This window comes from Carettochelys insculpta, chromosome 13 (assembly GCF_033958435.1).
Source record: "Carettochelys insculpta isolate YL-2023 chromosome 13, ASM3395843v1, whole genome shotgun sequence".
In the NCBI taxonomy this organism is placed as follows: domain Eukaryota; kingdom Metazoa; phylum Chordata; order Testudines; family Carettochelyidae; genus Carettochelys; species Carettochelys insculpta.
In genome coordinates this window covers 15,324,801-15,350,431 of record NC_134149.1, presented here as the reverse complement: position 1 = coordinate 15,350,431, position 25,631 = coordinate 15,324,801, and the positions used below count along the sequence as shown (strand labels likewise).

Below are 25,631 nucleotides of genomic sequence, written 5' to 3'. Positions count from 1 at the left end.
CAGAATGTGCAATTCTCCTATTCCCCCTACCACCAAAAAAAAAACTATGTAGATGTGACAGTAAATAGAATTCAAGGGATTCACCTATAACTGTAAACAACAGTAAAGAGAACTCAAGTTATTCACCAATAACTGGTATTCTACACGATGACCTCTTCTCATTCAAATATTGGGATGAGAGCGTAGTACAGCTTAGATCTGAGGAACATTCTCATAGCAGTAGCACTTGGGGCACCCTCATGCTCTCTACTTCTTCAAACCTTGCAACTCCAAATGCTCAGAGAACAGAGCTCTGGAAGGTGACTTGATATACTTACTGTATGTCTCTGGTTCAAACTCGAATTAGGATTCCATGGAAGACAGGACGACAAGCCAGCAGTATGAATGTGCAGAATCCATCTCAAGAAAGAACTGATTTTATGCGAGTATCTTTCATTTCTTCAAATGACTGCTGTGTATTTGCATACCTGAGTGTCGCAAACAGTACCCCTCTCTCCAGAAAGCACGAAAGGAGACCTAGTTTAATAGACTAATTCCGCTTCACCAAACTGTGCATCCGATATAGATAACAGTTGTAAGAAATGCTTGGTGAAAGTATGAATAGTGTTCTAAAAAGCAGCTTGACAGGTTTTAAATCTGAGAATACGTCTGAGGCTGAATAATGAAACTGGCCTTTACTCTAATCAAGTACACTGTAAGATCTACCGGATGAACAGATGTGTTTTTATAACATTATTTAATACAGAGTCTAAGACCATTTAGAAAATCATTAGTATGCAATAGCCTGACCTACACTTTTGGGAGATACAGTTTAGGTGATTCCCTATATTCCTGAAAGATAGTCAAACAGAAAGCTAATGCTACTATAGCATCCAAGGTATGTAGTTACTTCCTCTGAATGAGACAGAAGTACAGGGAAAAAACCCAGTATGTTTACAGACTGACTAAAAAGAAATTCTGTAAGCATATTAAGGAAAAAGTTTGGATACACATTTTATCTTTGTGACAGACCTTAAAAGGACATGGGAAGGTGTCAGCGATACAAGGCGGATAAGGTATTATCTTTTCTGGGAGCAGCTTTTGTGATTAGAGAGACAAACCTTTGAAGATACAGGGCTTTTTGAAATTTGAAACAGTCCAGAAAGAAAACCCTGTGTCATTCAAAAGCTTCTCTCTTTTATCCACCTTGCCTCTGATTAGCCAGGACCAAGAGGGCTGTAACACCACTGGAAACAAATTGGGAGGTGGATGTCAACAGTGAAATTTGTCTCTCACTCACTCTTCTGGATGATTTATAGTTACAACAAAGCCTGTGTTGAGAGAGAAGACAGGTAACATCCTTTCAGGAGTCCAGAAGGAAGCAACATGAGTGAGTAACTACTAAATTGAGACCCCAGGTAGGCATGGGTAAAGGAATGCAAGCCAGCAATCAACTTCAAGAATCTACATCATGGCTAACTAACATCTTCCTTGAATAAATTTTGATGAATTGAGATAGCTATGATAGATACTTTAATCACCCAATGAGTCCCAAGAATTTCAAATGAAGTATCGTAGTATGGACTGGAGAGAAACTGAAGCTGAGTTTGTGACATTGCCTAACTCCCACAAAAAGAATATTTTCCAGTTACAAGAGCACAAGAGATGTGTCTGAATCTACTTTGCCTTTCTTAATTATAAAGTACCAGCTTCGTGATGTTCCTGTGGCTTTTACAGTTAAGTGGGGAGAATCTGGAGCTGGGTAAATATCAGGGGGTAGTCGTGTTAGACTGTACCTGCAAAACAGCTAGGTGTCCTGTGGCACCTTAAAGACGCACAGATTTATTTGAGCACAAGCTTTTGTGGGCAAAACCGCATTTTTTTCAGATGCATGGAGTGGAAACTATAGAGGTAGGCATAAAAATACTAGTACATTTATCTGATCAAAATGTTGACCCTAGTATAGTTAATGGACTACAGGAACCTTGGCCACAGCTGAGATAAATGGACATCTAGCTAAGTAAAATCAGGCTGGATGATGGATGTTGCAGAACCAGAGAGCACCGCATTAGAGAGCAACCTGTACAAAAAGCATCAAAGGCTGTGTCTAGACTATGAGTTTTGCATCTTTTTCTCCTTCGGCCCTTTCATATCGGATAACAAAGGAAGACAAATACCACCGTGTTGTCCATGGTAGTACCTCTCAGTCCTGTCAGTACTCGAGAGAGAATTCCCTATAATAATCCATGGCAAAGACCTGATGGCCCTAAGGCCTGTCATGGTGGAACTGAGTGTGTCAATTACACTCTTTAGGTTTCCTGTACCATTCCTCAGGAAAAGGTCAAGGAAAGCTATCAGAATGATTGTGGCCTGATTAAAGATCAAAATGTGCATATGATATCTTTCTATGAAATGAAAAGCTGAAGGAGATAAGACACTTCCCCGGGAGTATGAGGAGGGAGGCAAGTCTGTCCTAAGAGGAGATTCATGCATGTCTGAGGAGGCTGGCACTGCTAGGGAAACTAAATTAGCTTGTAAGGTTTTTCTCTTTACTGGAGAAAAAAAGAATCAACTGGCATTGCTACCATATATATTGCTGCACAAGGGCTCCTGATTCAGAAGTGGATCTGAATGAAGGTTTTCCACAAGCTTGAAGCAACAAAACCAAACTATCATTGTACTGGGTGTGTATAGTTCCTAACATGATGGGCTCCTCAGTCTGAGACCAGAGCTCCTATATGCTACACCAATACAAATAATAACTGTATGTCATCCAGTAGCAACCAAACACTGAGGAAGTGTTTTAACAAGCTTATAAATGAAGTTCTGGATGTGAGAAAAGTCGTGTTTTATCCAGGGTAGGTTATGAATCCATGATACAATACTAGTCCATAATATAATCCTTCACTGTGTTAAGGATGGACCTTATATGTACCACTTCTGCACCTCAGTGTGCAGATGTGGAAGTCCCAGATCATTAGTCACATGCTCTCCAGGATTGGTTCTTTTTGAAGAGGCAAACAGCTTAAAGCTGAGGCTCCTCTCTCAGTACCTAAATTTCCCTGCATTTTGAAACAGGAAGATTTAGCTGCTTATGGTTTCCATAAGACCACCGGCTGAAAGCATTTTTTATGTTCCCTTTTGGAAGATGCTGTAGCTGGAGCAATAAAACAGCAGGGGATCTCGGCTGCTGTCTATTCAAACATTGTATATGTGCCCTCAAAGCGGGAAAAACTCACAGTGCAAGAACTTTACCTCTTCAAATCTAAAGTTTTACGGTCTTTGTTTTTCACACATAAGAAATCAAGGAAAAAACATCATTTTTACTTAGAGCAATAAAAGGAATTATGGAGAAGAAAGAGTTAACATCCAACTAAAATATGAAGGCATCAGTACCAATAAGGGTCCATCAAAATGAATCAGTGTTCAATGACTCTGTATTACTAATCTGTTTATGGCTGTGGTGAGAAGGAACTGAGGGGATGTCTATACTTACTGAGGGTTCAACGTGCCGTGATTTGGCTGCCAAAGTTTGATTTTGCTGTGTCAGTAAAGACATAGCAACATTGATCTCTCTGGCTCAGCCATCCACCCTGATACTCCACGCTGCGAAATGCAGTATGAGACGTCGGCACGAGGCCAAGGAGCCCAGATCTACACCAGGGAACAAAGTCAAACCTGATACATTGATTCTGGCTACGCTGATGGAGTGGCTAGAACTGCGCATCTGGGATGGAATTTGATACCTAGTGCAGACCAGGTCTAAGAAAAATCAACATAATACACCGCCTATTTTACTTCCTGCCACACTAAGTTCAAAGCAGAAAGGGGAGGGACAGGTTCACTAGAGCATTCTAACAGGCATTACTATTGGAATGTTCCACTACAATTAGCTAAATCATTAGTGATCTAGTTTGAGCAGTCTATATCAATCTGAAACTATTAACATTCTGAATAGTAACAGAGGGAAAGCCATTCTAGTCTACATACTATCAAAACAAAAAAACAGTAAAGTAGCACTTTAAAAACTAACAAAATAATTTATTAGGTGAGCTTTCGTGGGACAGACCCACTTCTTCAGACCATAGCCAGACCAGAACAGACTCAATATTTAAGGCACAGAACCAAAAACCAAAAGAAAATTTTTGATTCTCTGTACCTTAAATATTGAGTCTGTTCTGGTATGGCTATGGTCTGAAGAAGTGGGTCTGTCCCACGAAAGCTCACCTAATAAATTATTTTGTTAGTTTTTAAAGTGCTACTTCACTGCTTTTTTGTTTTGATATTTACATTCTGTTTAAATTATTCTAAAAATGTGGGTGACTTAGTCTTGGTATCTTTACTGTACGAAATACTGAAAAAAATTATCAATATATCAATCTGGACAGCAAAGTATAATGAAATCTCTTACGCTCCTCTCCATTGAGTGGCTCCTCCAGCAGAAGACTATTCATACATTCCCAGTCCTTCAAGAGGTCTGTTGCACAGTCCCACATGCTGTCCACAAGATAAGCAGCATGTTCATGTAACTAAAAAGAACATAGTAGTTATATTCCTCAGCCAATGAAAAAGAAAGTCATAAAACTGGCTACAATGCAGTTGGCTACTCTTGCTACTTTGTGCCTGAGTCAGGGATATCTGACTCCAAAGGGAACAAAGTTTTTTTACCTCTGTGGTACATGAACCCAGAGATAATACTGCTGCAGCATCTAAGTAATAACTGACTTTTAAAATATATTTTCATCAACTTCCTCTGATTTTTATTTTAGCATTTTTTTCAATTTAAGTCACTAACAGTTACTTAGACACAGCTTGAAGCAGCAGAAAGTAAAATGTGACTTATCTGATTCCAAATCTGTATATGGAAATGCCATGCCTAATTTTCCCAACACCTCTGATCATGCAAGGCACTATATACTCCCATTTATTTATAGGAGACATTCAACACCCAGACGAAGGCACAAAGTCCACACTTCTGTGCCTTCTATTTTCTTGGTGCTTATCATACAATTTTAAGTGACTAGCTGCCTACCTCATTAAAAGCGTTCTTCAATACAGCTTCTTAGAGTAACCATTTAAAACAGGAAACCAGTATGGACCTACAGTACATGTGAGGAAGAAAGCATGGAGCTCTCTCTTAGCCAAAGTGATATAGCGGATAACATGAAACAACTTACTTCACTTTCCAAAAAGAAAAACACCAATGTCTTCACAAGATTAGCATTCGGACTTTGTCTCCCTCTCCTTTTAAGTAGCCCATCATCTTCAGGTTCTCTGCGACTGAAAAGCCTATGAAAATAAATTATTTTTAATGAATTATTTTCTCCTTAAAGGAAACAAGAAATGCTAGACTGAAATAAACTAAAGGTATTACAGTATCCTGTTTCCAACAGTAACAAATGCTGCATATTTAAAAGGAGCATATAAGCACCTATTAATGCACTTAATAGGAGTGCATGCTTGCCATAAGCACTGGTGCCGGAAATTTTTCCCTCAGCAATACCTGTAGGGTTGCAGCCCTAATAACCTTTGCAGTTATACCTCCATGGCATGGTAAAAGGGATGCTGCATGCTCCCTGCCCCCATTCTCAGTTCCCTATTACTGGAAATTCTGACCATGTGGTAGGAGAGCGGGATATGGAATGGGGATGGGCAGCACAGCTCAAAAACCATGAATTATCAACAGCTAACTTTTCTTCTTGCAGTGATAGCTCATGTCCCTTCCACAACAGGTGATCGCAAGCAATGCCGTTGGCAGAGGGTAGGGGTGCAAGGCTGTGTTGATGGTCGCACAACTTTGATGAACACATCATTGTTTCTGACCTGCTAGGTGGGTAATGACACAGTGAGACAAACATGTAGACTGAAGCCCACAGTGCATCGTGCAAATTTTGTGGATTGCCCCATATGCCAAAGAGGCTGCAAACGAGGCTTGAGCCCTAGTCAGGTAAGCTTGGATGATGGGTGACTAAGGGGCTCTTGCCAGTTCATAGCTTTTCCGGATACTAGAGGCAATCTAATTCCAATGCTGGTGAGCAGACACTTACAAGGTCCTTCATTCTATTGACGATGCCCATAAGGAGCTGCGTCGATCAGCATAAAATCTTGGTACGCTCCAAGCAGAAAGCCAGTGCCTCCCGATGCCCAGGGCATGCATCTGCAGCTTTTCTGCCAACCTCTGAGGCTCAGGGTTGAAGACTGGTAGGGAGTGGGCCAACAGCCACCAGTGTGTGGGGAGTATCTCTGTATCCCCAGAAGGGGTATGGATGATGGCAATCAGCTCTTTGCACTGCCCAGGCCACAGCATCCCCGACTCCCCAGCCCTCAAAGCCATGCACAGCAGACTTCCATTGGCAATTTAAAAGGGTTTGGGACAGCCCCTTTGAATCACCAAGCCCAGGGACAAATGCCCTCATTCCCCTCCACCTCAGGAGGCCTGCTGCTAGGACTATATTCCGATTAATGTAAAAGGCGAAAATGGCCTTTGGTAAAATGACCAGGTGCAGCCACAGCTGGACTTTCTTTGTAGAAAACTCTGTATGGGAATTCTGAGATCGGGGCTCTGATTTCCACCACCTGTCTCACTGAAGTAACTGCTAACAGAATGGTCATCTTCCAGGATAGGTGGGACAGGGAACAAGAACAGATAGCTCAAAGGGAGGTCCACTGAGTGGGGAGATGACTGGGTTAAAGTCTGGGTCCCATACTTTGGGGGTGGAGTGGGGGTTGTAGAGTCTCTCAAGACCCAGAAGGGATCTCACCATCAAGTCATGAAAGATGATGGACTGACCTTGGATTGACTTGGGAAAAGCAAAGAGGATGGCAAAGTGCACTCAGATAGAGGAGTGCACTAGACCTTGGTTCCTGAGCTGTAGCAGACAGTGGAGGATGACCTGTGCTGCGGTATAATGTGGCAAGATACTGCATTCTGAAGGGCACTTTGTCCACTAGTCTGCATTCTGAAGGGCTCTAGTCCACTTTGCCTGGTATGCTAGGCATGCAGACAGCTTCCTACTACTAAGACCAACCTGCTGGACATACTGTAAGCAACAGAGAGAAAGCCGTGCTAGTCTGCATATTATCAAAACAAAAAAGCAGTCAAGTAGCACTTTAAAGACTAACAAAACAATTTATTAGGTGAGCTTTCGTGGCACAGACCCACTTCTTCAGACCATAGCCATACCAGAACACACACAATATGTAAGGCACAGAGAACCAAAAGCAGTAATCAAGGTGGACAAATCAGAAAAAAAGTTACCAAGGTGAACAAATCAGAAAGTAGAGAGGCGTAAGTTGATGGTGGGATGCAGATTGTTAAAGTCTCTGTGGAATATCACTATAGGGGCTCATTCGCCTACTTGCCTTAATCTAATTCTTGACGCCCTCCCCACCCCTGCCCCTCTACTACCTAGAATCTTTCCTTCTCTGGGGTCCACAACCCCTGGATTTGGAGATTGCAGAGGTGGGCTCCCCAGCCAAGGTCCAAGGCATCAGACCTTAGTTCTAGGAAAGGAGTGGGTGCCTTGAATGGCACTTCCTCCACAGTATTGTCCAAAACTCTCTACTACTGGAGGGTGCAAGCACCTGTAGGGCAATTATGACTAATCTGTCCAAGTGGCCTGAAGACCGTGAGTAAGCCAAGGCAAACCTCTGCTAGAACGGCCACTTATGAAGCTTGGCATGGCAGACCACATACATACACACTACTACATGGCCTCGTAGACGCAGGCAAACTATGGTCATACTCAGGGAAAACTCAGATACCCTTCCTATGAGGTTTGTTAGGGCTTCATATCTGTCTAGGAGCAGGAAAGCTCTTTACATAGTTTGAGATATGCACCTCAATGATAAATGTTTTCTGGACTGGTACTTATGTGGACTTTCTGTCATTGACTAGGAGTCAAAAGGACTAATAAGTCACCAAGAGGACTGCTATACTGCTTCAGACCTGGGAACCAGAGCTGTCCTCCATCAACCACTTGTCAAGGTAAGGGTAAATTTGTCCTCTCCAACATGTGAGGTAGACAGCCACTACCACCATATACTTGGTAAATAGTCATGATGCCATGGCCAGACCAAATGGGAGGACTGTATACTTGTAGTGGGAAGGTCCCATCATGAAGCCGAGGAAGCATCTGTGAGGCCAGGAAAAATCACCATGTGGAAGTAAGCATCTTTCAGGTTGAGGGCACCATAGCAATCTCCCAGATCCAGAGTAGGGATAATGGAAGTCAAAGAGACCACGACAAATTTGAGTTTCCATATATACACATTGAGACCTCTCAGGTCCAAGATGGGGAACAGACCTCCCTTGGACCTGAGAAATTAGGAAATATCTGGAATGGAATCTTCTGTTCCAGTACTGGGGCCCCCACCCTTAACAACTCCTGAATCTTCTGTGCAAGAAGGCTCTCATAAGAAGCGTCCCCGAAAAGAGACCAGAGGGTGGGGATGTTAGTGAGGAATTGGGGGAGTACATCCCTAGAAGACAGTATTTAGGATCTATCAATCTAATGTAATAGAACCCCATGCTAGAACAAAATTGGAAAGTCAGTTGCCAAATAGGGCAGGAGGAATGGGGAGATTGGATACACTCAGATGTCTGGTATGTCATGCTTGGGCATATCCCCAAAATTGTTTCTTTACTCCTTGCTTGGGGCAGGTGGAGCCTCACTGGGCAGGAGCAGAGGACTGGCTCCAGCTACACTTGCATACCATGCTCTTTTGCACAGTGGGCTGTTGTTGTGGTTGACTAACTGTGGGCTGCAAGACTCTGAAGTGCTTTTGAGTTAGGGCAGGAACATACAACCCAGGTTAAGTGTAGGGCAGAAGTCCTTTAGGCCACATAGCTTTGAATCTGTTCAGCAAACAGAGCATGGCCATCAAAAGGAAGGTCCTGGGGAAAATACTGCACCTCTGAAGACAGACCAGAGAGAAGCAACAAGGAAGATCAGTGCATAGCAACAACATACACCATCATGTGAGCAACTAAACCTGCTGCATCAAATGCAGCCTGCAATACCATTCTGGCCACCACCATTCCTTCTTCCAAGAGGGCTTTGAGCTCCTTCCTAGAATCTTCTGAGAGCACTGCCTCAGACTTAATCATGGACCTGCCATATGTTGAAATCCTAACAGCCAAGAAGAGTTTGGTGGTAAACAACTCACAATCTTTCAAACCAAACAGCTCCAGTCTTGGAGATTTTGTTCTTGGATGTTGCCCCTGCTTCTCCCGTTGATTAACCCACTCCAATGCCAGGGACTCAGATGCAGAATGGTAGTAAAGGTAGTCATGGTCCTTGGCCAAGGCAAAGTACTTCTTCTCAGGCCTTTTGTTGATGGTCAGAAAAGGAAGGGGTTATGGCACAGGGCTGTGGTGATCTTTTGGACCTTTTCATTCAAGAGCAGGTCACCCAAACTGAAGAGCATGTCCACAGCTTCCTCAAGCTCCTCTGCCTGAAGCCCTACATTAGCTGCTACATGCTTCAGGAGCTCTTGATGCACCCTGTCATCCTCCTGCAGTACTAGGGGTAGTGGGCTTGCAATGGTCTCTTGCAGGACAGTCAAAGTGGATGCCAATGCAGTCACATCTATGGCCATCTCTTCCAGAGCAGACTTTTACATTTGCCAGAGTGCTGTGACTCAGTGCCTTTCTCTGAGGTTCTCCTTGGGACAGAGGAAGCCCAATGTTAAGGACCACTCATATATCCCCAACGTTGGGTGTGTCAGCTGGGTGGATTGAGTAAACTGCCATGTATTCCATGGGAAGCAAGGCACTGGATGCTGCCCCCATTCCTGTGGTGGCAGCATCCTGGAGGGGAGCAGTGCCACCAGTGTCAGAGTTTGGCCCTGAAACAGGGAGTCCTGCATGGTGCTGGCTTCCAAGGCTTCTCCCTCATTATTCAGGGACAAGTTACATGCAAGTCTCCAGATGTCTGCTATCTGGCAAGAGGTATGGGCTCAAGAGGATCTGTTCAACGTGTCTCCGTCCTAGGCCTTCGAAGAGTGGTGTGGATTGGCGGAACAGCAACAGGAGCCCAGTGACTGATGTTGCCTAATGCTCACAAGGTACTGCTATCCTGAGTGGGACGTGCACTAGGACTGGGACCTACGGTCCAAAGACCTTCTCAACCATGAGTGTCAAGAAGTGGCCCAGTACTTAGCATGATGATGACAGAGTCCATTGATTGAGTGGTCTCAAGAGGAACACTGAGGTCTCTGGGTCACTGGGAACCAACTCTGTGTGAACTATAGGAGGCCTGGAAACCACCTATGGTTTCTGAGGTGCTGATAAGTGCCACCAACTCCTGCCTCCTATACCCAGAGCAGTGTGTGCGCACGCACATGCATGTGCATGCAAAGCCATTCTCTCAATGTCCAATGCTTGCAGGCTATGCATGTGGGAGTGCTGGTGGGATGGTAACTTGAGGGGCTGCTGTAAAAATCATGCCTGCATCAGGCCCAGTATCAGCTTTCCTTTGGACTGTGACACTGCCTGCAGTCAGCACTGGCTGTACGTGCTGCAATGTCTAACGGCCACCTAGTGTCGACAGTTCTTCCATGTACCTGAGGTATTCACTAATACTTGGCATCACCAGAGCAAGATGGGAAGGGTTTAGTTGCTCTACCTGAACCAGCCACTGATTCTTGGAGGGGGTTGATGAGTTATCTGACACAGACCTGGTCTCTGCCCCCATCTTTGCATGCCCCTGCAGCATTTGGGGGAACGCCCCTCATTTGATGCTTCTTTTTCAGAGCCAGGGACTGCAGTGGGGGAACGGTGCCAGCCTTATGAAAGCACCAATGGAGTACTGTACACCGAGCCTTCAGTGATCAAGGGCAAGTCCAATTTGGTCTGTGGAGCCAGGGCCAGCACCAACTCCAACAGAAGTGCCTTAAGGTCAATGTCTGAGATATCAACTGAGATAACTAACAGTAACAATTAACACTATGCACAGCTATCTATGCAAAGATAATTGCCTTTGCAGCAAGAAAAGAAGTTTTTTAGAGCACAGCAGTTTTGTCACTGGTGACTGGAAGGAACAGGGGGTAGTGGAGCATGCAGCACCCCTTCTACCATGCCATGAAAGCACCACTCCAGGGGTCGCTGGGGATGCTCCCGTATGGATATGCCTGAGGGGAAAACTGGCACTCATTCATGTGGTGAGCACACACACCTATTGTGTAATGGACATGAACAAACCTTTGAAGAAGCAGCTTATATCTTGACATCAGAAGGTGCTTATTTATGCACTTAAGCAGAAAGGACTAATCATTCTTAATTTTAGCCTAAAAAAACGCAACCATGGATGTCCTTATCAATATGTATTTTTAAGAACAACTTAATCGAGCTCTTTGATCATTATCCCACTACAGTGAAGATCCAAATTTTACGTTAAGTACTGTATCCTTTCATCAGTTCCTTTTACTAATGTGGAATGGGAAAATGCAATTACGCTTTACCATCACAATTTAGAGATACAAATCTACTACCGTACAGAACACTACAATAGAAACCTTAATTGTCATAGCTGATTTATATCAAGACACTGATATTACTACAAGACTGGTACAAACTATTAGTGAAGTATGTGTTTTGCTTGTGCATATAGATTATTTTTTTGGGGGGAGAGGTTGAATGGATGTTTAAAGTTGTCTTTAAAAATAAGTTTTACAGTTGCTGCCTTTTGATTTAACTGTGTTTCAGATAGCTGTTATAGCATTCACAAAACCTTCTCCAAGAAGAATGGAGAAATCAGTATAGATCTGCAGAACTTCATGAACTTCCAATTATTCATAACTAAATTTTCTTTAAACCTTTAGGAAACTGCCTTTCTAAACCCCCTTCCTTCTGTTCAGAAAACTACGAAGCACTATAAACAGTATCCAGACAAAGCGAAAAAAGGTATTACTAACTGGACACTGAAGCATGACTCTCTACTTTTCTGAAACAAGCATACGATGAATTTCTGAGTAGAATGACAGTGCTTTGCAGATCAGATATCTGATCTAGCCTCTAATCATTATTGGCAAAAGTATGATTTAAACTCCAAAGGGGCACCTTTATACGTTTCAGGAACTGATAAAAGTTGCCTCTGAATTAGTGGCATGCAGGATTTAGGCCTTAAAGCCCATAAAAGCTTAAGCCCTTAAGTTAAGCACGTGCTTAACTTTAAGCATTAGAGTTGTCCAACTTCAAACTCAATAATCAAGTGTTTAAAGTGGAGCAAGTCTGCAGAACTGAAGCCAAGTCATAAACGCACTGATATGCCACATAGGCAGACTTGCTATGGTTTAATGAGATTTCTCTCTTATAAATAGCCTAAAAATATAAGTGTCTTACAAAAGGACTTTTCACTATCCAAGTAATTATTAATCATATGTAGAATTATAAAGCCATAGAATTGGAACGAACATCGAGAAGGCATCAAGTGCAGTTCCCTGTACTCATGGCACAACACAGTACACCAGATGAGCCCTAATCAGAGCAGAACATTTACTTTTTGTGTCTTGTTTACAGCACTTCTGTTAACACTTCCCAGAATGAGCTTTGCTTTTTTGCAACGGTGTCATGCTGCTGACTCATATTTAGCTTGTGGTCCACTATGACCCCTAGGTACTGGCTGAGATATGATCCTGTACCAGGACCTCAATGTATGAGGAGCTGTTCAAAAACAGTACAAAAAGACAATCACTGCTCCAAAGAGCTTACAATCTCAGTAACTATGTAATACCAACACAGTCACAATTTGATAAGCAAAAGGACTGAAAACCCTTTTATATCAATGGATGGAATCTACCTTTGTCAGTACATTAACTGAACCAATCCCCACTAATAATACAAATGACAAAAACAGCATTATTGCAAATGGGTAAACTTGATAAGGACCATATACAAATGCCACAGACGGGCATCTTTATAAAATTGGTGAATACTGATTTAACACACTAAATGAATTGTTTTACTGAAGGTTAAAGATAAAAATGGATGCTTTGCAGGAACATATGAACAACAATGGCTGTTGGATGTACCAAGGCAGATTATCAAAAATAATATGGATTAGTTACAGCAGAGGAAGTACAGAGCCTCGTCGATTCCCTTAAAAGAATCTCTTCTTCTAAGTGTAATAAATGTGACATTTCCCATGGCATTCATGAGATTAGGGTGCTGATCACATAATTTAACTGGGATGGCAATGGATGAAGAAAACCAAGAGCTCCTTATGCAAGTGTGTATTTTATGCACCTACTACATTACACAGAAATAGTGTTTTAAAAATTCTCTAAAATAGTTCATCAGACAGGTTTACAACTTGTAGGGTCTTGTCAGATTACCTGCAGTTGCTAGATTCTCAAACACCAACCATCATCAGGACTAATTCTTAGATCTGAGGCATGACCACCCCTGCAATTCAGCTCCCACTACAAGTTATGTATGTCTTCATCACTTGCTGTTTGAACAGTGATCTACAGTGGTCCCTCATTTTAAAAAACAAAAATATTTTAACATCTACTTCCTTACTCAGACTTCTCTTTTCCTACCTAGAAGATAAATAATATCGGTATTATTTTTAGCTAATCCATACAATAAAAAGGTAATAAATTAAGATTAAGAACATTGCCCCTCACTTTTTATAAAGAAACTCCCCTGCTGCTACTGCTACTGGTCGGTGAGCCGAGTAAACCAGATGATAGACATTTTCACAGTCTTCTGCTGTCAGAACTTCTTCACTACTCCTAGGAAGAGAAAGGAATAAAATAATGGACAAAAATACTAATGCTATAATTAGACAGGAGAAGAGTCAAAAGAAAGCTTTGCCTTTAAAGTGTTCTACATCCTTAAATAAAAGGTATCTTCCAATAAAACTAATCAAGATTGTGCCAAATTGCCTATAGTACTGCCTCAAAGAATAGGTTTGAAATGAACTGGCCACTGACTGTCAAAGCGTCTCAAAATACAAACACAGAGCTTTTTGTAACAGCATTTCATAGTTACACTAGACTGTCTAAAGCATATCGGGGACACACAACATTGTGACCAAAGAGGGAGTTCAGTTAATGCCTCCTCTCTAATGCATCATACCTGCAGTGTACCTTTTTAATTCAGCTGTACTATGAAAACTTCAAATTGAGTGAGTATCCCAATATTTCTACTTCTTCAATGTAGTAGTTGGGTAAAGGTTGGGATGATATCCCGGCTGGAAATTTCCATGCTGACCCTTTCTACATCATTGTGTTAATGTAAGATGGACAAACCTCTCGGAGCATTAAGGTCTCTAACCCTTTGTATCAGTGTAAGTCAAAGTCCACATACTTCATATTGGTCATAAATAGATATATATATACTTACTGTAAAACAAGAGTAAGTAATTTTATTGCTTGGACTGCAACATCATATTCTTTGTCAAGAGTCATAGACACAATTCTATCCTACAAACAAACAAAAAGGAAACTTTTCAAAGCAGCACAAAGTAAAAAAAGAACAATTTTTAAAAAAAGCTTTAAGTCTGTTGTCTTGAACATAATATTCAACCATACTTACCTTGAATCGACTGGTGAAGAGTTCCAATTTGGAATTAAGCTCTTTATTATAGTAAAGTCCTTGCAAAGCAGTAAGACATTTGAGTCTTACCTCCCCTTGCTAAAATAAAATTGAGAACTAAATTAACACCAAATATCTGAGAAGTTTATTTCATCTTCAAAGCATATATTTCTATTCTAAAATCTGAATTAGTCTAAATAAAAATAAAGTTCCTGTGGTTCACATTATTTTGTCTTCCTGCATCACTAGCAAGATTAGTACGTCCTCTCTCTTGAGCAAACAAATGAGGATTATGATTATGATATCCATATCATATTTGTATCATCAATAGATATTTGTTTTACATTTTCAGAGTGTAAAAAACATTTAGAACTTTTAACTGTTTGAGATACATGTTGTTCATATCTAGGGACCTACCAAATTCAGTCCATTTTGGTCAATTTTAAGGCCACTGTATTTTAAAAATCATAAATTTAATTGTTTCAGATATTTAAATCTGAAATTCAGAGTTTTAATGATCAGGCGCTGAATCAAAGAGGATCATGACAAGGTAAGGGGCAAGGGGAGTTGTCACAATACTGCCATCCCTGCACTTCTGTACTGACTTCAGAGCTAGGCCCTTGGCCAGAAATCACCACTCTGACCACCCAGGTCAGAAAGTAGCAGCGTGGAAGAAAGGGCAGAATAGTATAGCACTGGCAGCCTTACTTCTTCACCACTCCTGGGGGGCACTGCCTTCAGAGCGGGATGACTGGCTAGCACCTGACACTCTCTAGCCATCCAGCTCTGAAGGGAGTGGAGAAATAAGGATGGCAACACTGTGACCTCCCTACTATAGCTTTGTGAAACCTCTTCCCTCCCAGTCACTTTTATCCATTGGAACCCCTAGGGTGACAAACGCTGGTCTTTCTGTACCAATCTGTATGGTACAGGGTAAAAATAAATAAAAGACCAGATTTCATGGTCTGTGGCTTATTTTTCATGGTCATAAATGTGGTTCTTTATGTTCTTATGTACATGTTCTTTCTATTCTTGGTATGCACACATCCCATACACAGTCACAGAAATTTTTTTTCCTATGGGTAACCATTGGGGTGGTTCAAGCACCCTCTGCTTCCATGTACTATTAGTGTGGTAGGAGGAGCACCTTCTTTACAAGGGACTCAGTGAAGAGTCTGGTCTGTTACAGTTCTCAGTGACACTTTCATGAGCAGACACTTCAGCTTGGCCTTCCAATACTTCTTTGTGCTTAAAATCCTTGTAAATTTGGTGATGGTCCCAAATATAAGCTTCCCTGAGCCACTTCAGATAGCTTCAGTGTGAGTCACTAAAGGGAAAAGCCTTGTTGCACGAGGCACAGGTCTTGAAGCCCAGTCACAGTGTCATCCCACTGCAGCGTGGCTCAGACGAAGAACTGATAAACATCAAAAAGTAGCTACAGGTTGCAACTCTCTAGTCCAGCACCCTCAGGACCTGACCAGTGCCAAACCAAAAAATTTGCTGGACCATAAGAGGTCAATATTATCTAGAAGCATTACCAACACTTCCACTGCTTACTGTGCTCTTAGAAGACATTTAGGAGTAAATTACAATTAAGTAACAGAACAGAATACCGAAAGCCAAGACTGGCAGCTGTAAACAACTTTCATGGGACCATAGAAAACCTCACCACACCCATAGGTGGTTGTCAGGTTAAATAAAATCATGTCGGATTATGGTTACAGCTGGTTAATAGAGTGACAGACTAGAGAGGCTCGACCTATATCAAAAGCATCAAAGAATACTTTCAACGTGTGCTCAGGTGTGAAGGGGAGGGTCTTGTGCTTTCTACTGATGTTGAGGGAACATGGCAGCACAAAGACCTTGAGCCTCCCTGGTCAGTACCACTGAGGGGAAAATTTCATGCTACTGTACATGGGGTGCGTGCACATCAAGATTAGAAAGTACAACAACCTGAAGAATTTTAGTGCTTAAAGCACTCATTTTAGTGTAGTATTCCACAAGCTGCTTTTGCACCACAATCCCAATTAGCAACTTATTTATGTTTAAGTACCAAGTTTTCCACTGCAAAAAGCCAAAAGTAGATGCTCTGACAAATCCTCCTGAAATTTAAACTTTATTCTGATGCAGAAAGCAGATTAGCACTACTGTAACAAGCAAAACTGTTTAACTACCACAGCAAGCAAAAAACAGCCAGAAAAACTAAACACAATCTACTGTCAAAAAGTCAGTATGAAAAACAATTATTTACAAAAAAAAAAAAAAAAAAAAACACACACCCTAAAAATTACAAAAGTCAGTATTGAAGACACTGGCTAAGCAGGCATTTGAAAAGATTAAGTCATTTCTTATGGTTCACATTTTCTTTAATATATTTTATATCTGAATTTCTGTCTAAAATACAGATGATCTATCTTTTTAAAAGCATGTACAAGGAGAATGACTCTAGTAAAATTTCTATTGTTTATCTGACAACTTCTGGACTGATGCACTATTTACACCATAAACCATATCCCAAGAAAACATTGAAACTAACACATCAACATTCATCATTTTACAATAGGACCATTACATTCCATAAAGCATGATCTAAATTTTAAAACTTGGGTACCTAATGTTAGGCACTTACACTAATGGCTGATGTGCTAAGCACACACCATTCCAAGACTTCAATAGAAGTTGAGCATGTTCAATATCGCTAAAAAAAATTAGCCACTTGAATAAATATTTAGGCACAAATTAAGACATCTCAACTTTGACATCCTAAAATTACTAGTCACTTTTGGAAATGGTAGGATTTCCAGAATTGACAGGCCATTTTAGAGCGTCCAACTTGAGATGCTGTGACCTGATTTTTATAAAGTTTGTGAAAATCAAGCCCTTTCAGAGACGTCAAGGTGGACACTTACAACGAAGCATCCACAATCATGGAAATTTAGGTCAATGTGCTTTCTTTTACGGAAATTATGAAAAACATGGATGATATGGTGCTATATTATTCATACACAATTGGGTGAATTGAATACTTATTGCACTACCATACTACTAGCTTTTAACAGATTAGCCACTGGTTTCAGTATAAACAAAGTCACAGGCTGAATGTTTTAAACTGGTTTGTACTCATGGGTACAAAAAGTATTGTTCAAATACACCGCTCACCTTATCATGCATAGTCCAACCTACATATTTTAAATAGCTGTCATTAAGAAAGGCATCGCTATACATTTTCATCCATATTCCAATCTCTTCAATACAGATAGCTCTTATTTCAGCTATTGCATCTCTGCAAGGGGGAAAACAAAAAGGTAATGGTGAAAGGTAAAGTGTTCATAACAAACCCAACAAGTTTACAAAGCCACAACTTACAGTACACTTACCGGTATCTATGCACAAAAACACCTTTAAATATTGCATTCATCATATTTTCTATCTCATCCTGATTTTCTTGTAGCTGAAAAAAAAAGTACATAATTACTGAATGATTGTAAAATGTGAGGAAAGGATTTCAATACTAGATAAAATACACCAAATAAGTGCTTTATAGCTCTGTTTATCATTAATTATGAGCCTTACATGACAGATTCTACTAAAAAGAAAATTGTTTCAAAACTGTTGACAGTTCATTCTGTTCTGAAGTGCCACTTTTCAGCATCATGCTCCAATACTTAAGATGCCTCACATATTGTTGAAGTCAACTGCTATAACGCTGACAACTAGAAAGGAGATCAAGTGCTTTCCTCCTCTATTACAAAAACCATTCTAACCTTCAACAAGTTGGTTTTGGTTAATAATTGTATTTGTAGAAAGATTAATTTATATTAAATATACTGTATTTCCACATCTGATGTTCTTTGTTTTAACTCTCTCCCTATTACTTCACTTGTGAAGAAATTAATTTAAAGGAAGAATGGGAAATTAGAACCGAAGAGAAAACATACCAGTTTTCATGTATAGAGACAAAGTGTAGGAAAACATAGATAAAACAGTGAGTCAAAAATGAAGGATCCAGTGAACTTTGGAGCCTGCATGAACAGAAGAGAAGGTAGTGTGCACATCTACAAAGTGAAGCACCCGGATCTTAAATTTAGTGCAAAAAATGAAGGAAAATCAATTAAGACATTTGAAAAGGGCGATATGTACCATTAAAAAGGCAGGCAAAAGTTAATTTTTGTAGCAACATTTTGGAGGCACTACAAAGATGGGGGAGGATAGAAACTCAGGCAATAAAGAGCAAAGAAGAAGAGACTGCAATGGACAAACTTAGTACGTTTGGTAGCTGAACATGAGATCAAGACGAAAAAGATACGGAGGTGGAACATAAGATTTCTCATTTGGTGATTCAATGGAAGAATTTGGACAATGTTCCCATAATCCCACGGTATCCTAATATCAAAAGAAAAGGGTGGGGGGGGAGAAACTGAGGGACAATGGTTAAATTAACAGGAAAGGTTAACGAACAGGGAATGGTTAGTTAGGAAAAGGTTAATAAAAATATAACTGAAAGGCTGAAAATAGGAGAGTTTTCCAAATTCAATACAATGAGAAGTGAGAAAACACAAAATATGAAAATTAAGGCGTAGTTAGGCATAGTTAAGATTGCACACAAACTGAAAACAGACAATGTTAAATGAAAACAAGCCACAAATATACAAGGAAAATGGATGAATTCATGAAAGCTATAAAAGGCTGACAGAGGAAGTCCAAAAACCAAACATATATGGGGAAAAATAGGCCAGTGCAGTCTTGGTTCTTACACCTTTTCCATTTTGGAAGATGTGCACTAGCTCTTCAAGACCCAATCCTGTAAACACAAAATTAAACAGGACTATTCCTGTGTAAGTGTTCAAAGAAACAGGGTCTTAAACAGAAGCTCTTCAAAACAAAAAGCAGTCAAGCAGCACTTTAAAGACTAGCAAAATAGTTTATGAGGTGAGCTTTTGTGGGACAGACCCACTTCTTCAGACCACAGCCAGACCAGAACAGACTCAATATTTACTCAAAGTGTCTCTGTGTCTTAAATATTGAGTCTGTTCTGGTCTGGCTGTGGTCTGAAGAAGTGGGTCTGTCCCACGAAAGCTCACCTCATAAACTATTTTGCTAGTCTTTAAAGTGCTGCTTGACTGCTTTTTGTTTTGATAGTCTATAGACTAGCACGGCTTCCTCTCTGTTACTACAGAAGCTCTTCAGAAGACCAACATGAGACCATCTTACTAGTAATACCTAAGAGAGTATTTCCACTTTTAAATCTAAAATTAGTAAATAATTACATAAAGGACGAAAAGAAAAAATAAGAGTATTCTGATTTAATCACCTAGAATCATCTAACATATGGCAGAAAAGACTAGTTTTAACTTTTTAATCATTAAAAATAAAAGTACTTGTCCTTTTTAACGTGTAAAATGAATTGAGACTCATGAAAAGCACTATGCCAACAAGCAGTAAATTAGCAGTTTCCTGTGTACAGAAAAAAAAAGGTTACTAGTATTTGTAACTAACTGTTTTCAAGATGAGTTGCTCACATCTAGTCCAATTAGGTGTGCATGCACTACCATCAGACAGTTTTACCCTAGCTGCTACCTGTCAGGTTGTCTGTGGAGTCTCCAGTACAGCAGCAAAGTTCTATCTGACACTGAAGATCTGACCACCCCTCAGTTCCTCCTTGCTGGCTACTCTAACCGTGGGGAAGGAGGGTGTATATGGAATAGGTATGAGCAACACAGCTCAAAGAACAACAGTTACAAAGGTGAGTAACCATTTTTCCTTCGAGTGTTTGCTCATATCTATTCCAATGAGGTGATTCATAAGCCTTACCCAAGAGATGGGGATCAGCGTCAATGTGTGGCTCACTCAGGAACTGAACCACCAAAAGCTGCATTACATCTGGAGTGTTGCAACATAGCATGGTGTGACCGGAAAGTATACAGTGAGGACCATGTCTCCATTCTACAGATTTCCTGAAGAGGAAAACAAGCCAAAAGACAGCAGAAGAAGCCTATGCTCCTGTAGAATAGGGAGCAGGGCAATCTTAGCAAGATTGTAGCACATGCAGACACAGAACATAATCCAGGAGAACTGATGCTGCAATGAAACAGATAACCCCTTCATACTATCAGCAAGTGTCACAAAGAGTTGTGAAGATTTGCAACTTAGTTTAGAACTTGAATGAAGATGTTAGTAGGCCCTACTGCTTCAGAACAAGGTATTCTACTACCTGTGGGATGGAGGTCAACAAGAGTATCAGACCATGCTGGAGGCAGCAACAAGAGAAGCACTTCCACTTCGCCTGGCACATGAGCCTTGTGGACAACTTTTGATCGCTCAGGATGGCAAGACATACCTTCTCAGGGCTTTAACCATGAAGCTGACAAGCTGTGAGCTGAAGGAAGAGGAGGTCCAGGTGGGGAAAAATGACTGCAATGCTACATGAGGGGGTCTGGAACCAGGGGAAGCAGGGTGGATGGACATACCGAGAGCTCCAGCAGCAAGGGGTAGCAGTGCTCATGAGCAAAACCCAGGGCTATCAGGATAATGTCCGCCTGCAAAGCTTGAGGAGCAATTTGTGAACATCCCAGAAGGCTTGAAGGAATGTGCACAGCTTTACTATCCTGGATGAGAGCAGCAAACTCATCCCATGAGTACTGAGGAAACAAGTCCTTAAACTTGCGGAGAGCCCCACAAACTACAACCAAAGCGAGTCAGGACAGCCATCTGCTTAGTCATCCAGAGAATCAGGCCCCTGGAGAGAACTGAGGTACCTGCTACACCTTCATCTTCAGCCATTTCCTTTGGCTGGCCCTGTGGAGGAAGAATATGAGGAAGCACTCAGGTTGGGGGTTGAAACAGGCTCCACATCTGGAGATGGGCAACAAACTATTACTTCTGGCACCTGGGGCATTGTAGAAGCTGGTGGCAAGGATGAAGACATTGTGCACTGGGTTGGTGGAATGTCCACTGCATCCAAAACTGCCACTGGGGTGCGCCTCTGCATCCATGGGCAGATGAGAATGCGCTGGTGTTGACCATCCTGAAAGGACCAAGATCTCTCAGAATGAAAGCAAGGCCAAATGAGAGGGCCACGGTGGCACTGATGCAGCTGGTGTGGAATACCTCTGGAATGACTAGCAATGAGATAGGGACAGGCATAAAACATGCCACTGCAGCAAACTATGCCTGGACCAGGGCTGATGAGAGGGACCAGGACCACTATGGACAGCAGGACTGGCATGGACAGCACAGGTGGCTCCTAGAGTGAGACCTGTGGAACAGATATCAAGACAAAGAACTGCCCTCACATTTGACGGAACAGGGCTGTGTCTGCCTGCTACCATGACTGCCAAGCCACACAGGTGAACCTGAACTGGAATGGTGCCAGCATGTCCAGTTCTGATCTTCTGTACAGCAGGCAGAACACAATGATTCAGAGGCTGACTTAGAGCTACCAGGCACAGAAGACTTCCAATGTGTATAGGTATGTGGGGAACAGGACATAGAGTGGCGCTGTGAGTCAAGGGGGCAGAAATGAAACAACAGCACTCGGATTCCAAACAGAGGGAAGCCAGTATGGGAACAGGAGGGCCTATCCTGGCTGGCTTGCCTACAGAGAAAGGACACTGGGCAGAGGCTCTGCCCTGCGCCAGAGACTGCAACATCTCAATGAGCCTCTGTACCACCTGGAAGATACCTGACACGGAAGGAGGGTTGACTGCAACCAGTTCAGCTCTTGGGAGAGTCCCATCTGGACCTGCTGACAGCAGCATCGCTGGAGCAAAAGGAGGAGTTACTCACCTGTGTATTAACGATGGTTCTTCGAGATGTGTCCCCGTGGGTGCTCCACAGTAGATGTTGGGCTCGCCCCAGCGCCGCAGCTCAGAAATTCTTCAGCAGTCTCCGTCGGGTCGCGCATGCGCCGATGCGTGTCGGCTCTTCACGCGCTTATGGTTACATGCGCGATCTGGTCCCCGCCAGTTCCTGATCAACCGCTCCGGACGTCTCTGAAAAACACACGAACAGAGCTCCGAAGTAGGGAGGAACGGGTGGGTAGTGGAGCACCCATGGGGACACATCTCGAAGAACCATCGTTACTACACAGGTGAGTAACTCCTCCTTCTTCTTCGAGTGGTCCCCGTGGGTGCTGCACAGTAGGTGACTACCCAGCAGTAACCCCCCTGAAAAAGGAGGTGGGTACCCGATTTATGCACAGCTTGCCCGTGAAAGGACTGCTGTCGACAGGCGTGTATCCTCATCAAGCATCCTGTGCATGGCGTAGTGCTTGGTGAAGGTGTCATAGGAAGACCACGTCGCCGCTCTGCAGATATCTCTCAGCACGATTCCTTTGAAGAAGGCCGTTGACGCTGCCGTCGCCCTAGTAGAGTGGGCCCTTGGTGGACCTGGCAGAGGAGTCTTGCGAAGCTCGTAACACAGTCTCATGCATGACACAATGTGATTTGAAATCCTCTGCGAAGATAGCACTTCCCCTTTTGACCTAGATGCAATGGACACCAGTAGTCTGTCCGTTTTCCGGAAAGGTTTAGTTCTATCAATGTAGAAGGCCAGTGCCCTTCTTACGTCAAGTAAGTGCAACCGTGCCTCTTCGTTCAAGTTGTGAGGCTTAGGATAGAACGAGGGCAACACTATTGGTTCATTAACATGAAAATCTGAAGAGACCTTCGGGACGAAGGCTGGGTGCAAACGTAAGACCACCGCTTCTTTTGAGAATATCATGCAGGGTGGTGTGGACATTAGGGCCGCGAGCTCGCTCACTCTGCGAGCTGACGTGATTGCCAGGAGGAAAGTCGTTTTAATGGTAAGTAGTCGAAGGGAGACTGTAGCCAATGGTTCAAAGGGCGGTCCCGAGAGGGTGTGCAAAACTAAGTCTAAACTCCATGACGGTGGTATTGGTTTCCGAGGGGGGTACAGATTTACCAACCCCTTTAGGAAACATGAGACAACAGGGTGGGCAAATATGGTTGATCCATCCTCTTCATGCCGAAATGCTGATATAACTGCCAGATGAACCTTTACAGAGGATAGAGAAAGTCCCTTTTGTTTGAGTTGTAGCAGATAGTCCAGAATCGTAGGTATGGTGGCGTCCTGGGGTGTTAGCTGCCTGGAGGAGCACCAATCGGAAAAACGCAACCATTTGTGTTGATAAGTCTTTCTGGTAGAAGTCCTCCGACTACATTCAAGGACTTGTTGTACTCCCTCTGAGCATGCAGTCTCTAAGGCGCTGAGCCATGGATTAACCATGCTTGTACCGAAGTCTCTTCGGGTGCGGGTGCAGTATTGACCCCCGAGCCTGTGAGAGAATGTCCGGTACTGTTGGTAGGGGAAACGGCTGATGCTCTGCCATGCGTAGAAGCAATGGGAACCACGGTTGCCGGTCCCAGGTTGGGACTATGAGTATCATGCGTGCTCTCTCCCTTTTGGCCTTCTCCAAGACCTTGTGTATAAGTGTCGTGGGAGGGAACACAAAGAAGAGGGCCCTTCCATGGGATCATGAAGGCGTCCCCCAAAGACCCCTGTCCCATGCCCACTCTGGAGCAGTATAGGGGACATTTCTCGTTGTCTCGGGCAGCGAACAAGTCGATTTGGGGAAAACCCCATCTGCGGAACACTTGGTGAAGTAGGTCTGAACGGATCTGCCACTCGTGTGTGGGCGCAAAGTGTCTGCTGAGCTGGTCCGCCTTGACGTTGTGGACACCTGGTAAGTATGAAGCCTTTATGGTTATATTGTTGGCAATGCACCAGTTCCACAGTCAGACCGCCTCCGCACAAAGTGTACAAGACCTGGCTCCCCCCTGCCAGTTTATATAAAACATGGTGGTGGTGTTGTCGGTATTCACGCCGACTATTTTTCCACGCAGATAATTCTGAAAATGCCTGCATGCATTGAACACTGCTCTGAGCTCTAATATGTTCATGTGCAGTGTCTTCTCCGCGAGGGACCATAACTCTTGAGTGGTTTTGTTGTCCATGTGTGCCCCCCATCCCGTATGGGAGGCATCTGTTGTAATGAACACAGTAATTTGTGATTGGCGGAAGGGCACTCCTGTTAGTAGATTCTTGGGATTTACCCACCACGTTAGCGACCTTCGTGCCTTTCTTGTAAGTGACACCCTTTTGTGAACAGTATGGATTGATGGTTTGTATACGCTTGCCAACCAATGCGGCAATCCTCGCATGTGCAGCCTGGCGTTTCGCACCACAAACGTGGTGGTCGCCATACGCCCCAGGAGTTGTAAGCATGTCAGAACTGAGACAGTGGGACTGTACGTTATTATTTGTACGAGAGACTCAATGGCGCGAAAACGGGCATCGGGTAAATATACCCTTGACACGAATGAGTCTACCCGAGCCCCTATAAACTCTATATTTTGCGTGGGTTCGGTCTTTGACTTTGAGAAGTTGTATTGATATGATTGTCCTTTTGAAGCTTCGAGGTGGGGTTCAAAATCTTTCGATCCAGCCTCTGATTGGGAGACTTGCGGTGGTCCCCCAGGTGGAAGCTGTGCACTGTGGCGTTGAGGAGGAGTTGACGGAGATCCATAGTGAGATGCCGACCTCCTATGCTGATGCCCTGTATAATGATGGTGGTCATAGCAACAGGGACAGGGGCCCGGTGATGGGGACCTGGACAAGACCCAAAGATGTAAGGGTGATGCAGGGAATGCCGTGACCGTCGAGATGACACTGACGTATGGGGAGAGCCTCTGTGAGAATACTCATAAGGGTCTCTGCTGGATGATGGAGAGAAGTGTGCAGCTCCATGAGATGGACTCTGAAGAAAAGGAGATGGACGTCTGTGGCAGGCTGAAGGTGTTGCTGCCCGTCGAATCTCCGGTGGTGATCATGGTGATAAAGGCAGCGCAATTACCTCAGGGGAGGGGCTGCGGTGCCTGGTCTTTGTTTTAGCTTTTGCTCTTTCAGGTGGTCTTATCGGTGCTGGTGGGCTCGGTACCGTAGCAGGTGCCGTGCTAGTTTCCGCTGCTCCCGGTGCCGTCGTCCTCGGTGCCACTGGGAGAGCTTCGCTCGGTGCCCGTCTGTCCAGTGCCTGCACAGCTATCGGTGCCATCTCCTTAGTAGCTGTAGGCCCTTGGGGGGGTACACGCGC

The 25,631-nt window shown here is 43.0% G+C and overlaps 1 protein-coding gene across 2 annotated transcripts in view; it reads right to left on the bottom strand.

Annotated features, from left to right (window-relative positions):
- STAG2 (STAG2 cohesin complex component) overlaps positions 1-25,631 on the bottom strand; it is a 214,849-nt gene that overhangs the window by 77,146 nt on the left and 112,072 nt on the right. For both annotated transcript variants that reach the window (XM_075007426.1, XM_075007427.1), the window contains 7 exons: positions 17,899-17,972; positions 17,681-17,804; positions 14,522-14,620; positions 14,330-14,409; positions 13,609-13,716; positions 5,157-5,268; positions 4,391-4,508 (listed from right to left, as the gene is read on the bottom strand). In XM_075007426.1, the coding sequence (XP_074863527.1) occupies positions 4,391-4,508; positions 5,157-5,268; positions 13,609-13,716; positions 14,330-14,409; positions 14,522-14,620; positions 17,681-17,804; positions 17,899-17,972 (715 nt within the window). The remainder of the gene's footprint in view (positions 1-4,390; positions 4,509-5,156; positions 5,269-13,608; positions 13,717-14,329; positions 14,410-14,521; positions 14,621-17,680; positions 17,805-17,898; positions 17,973-25,631) is intronic.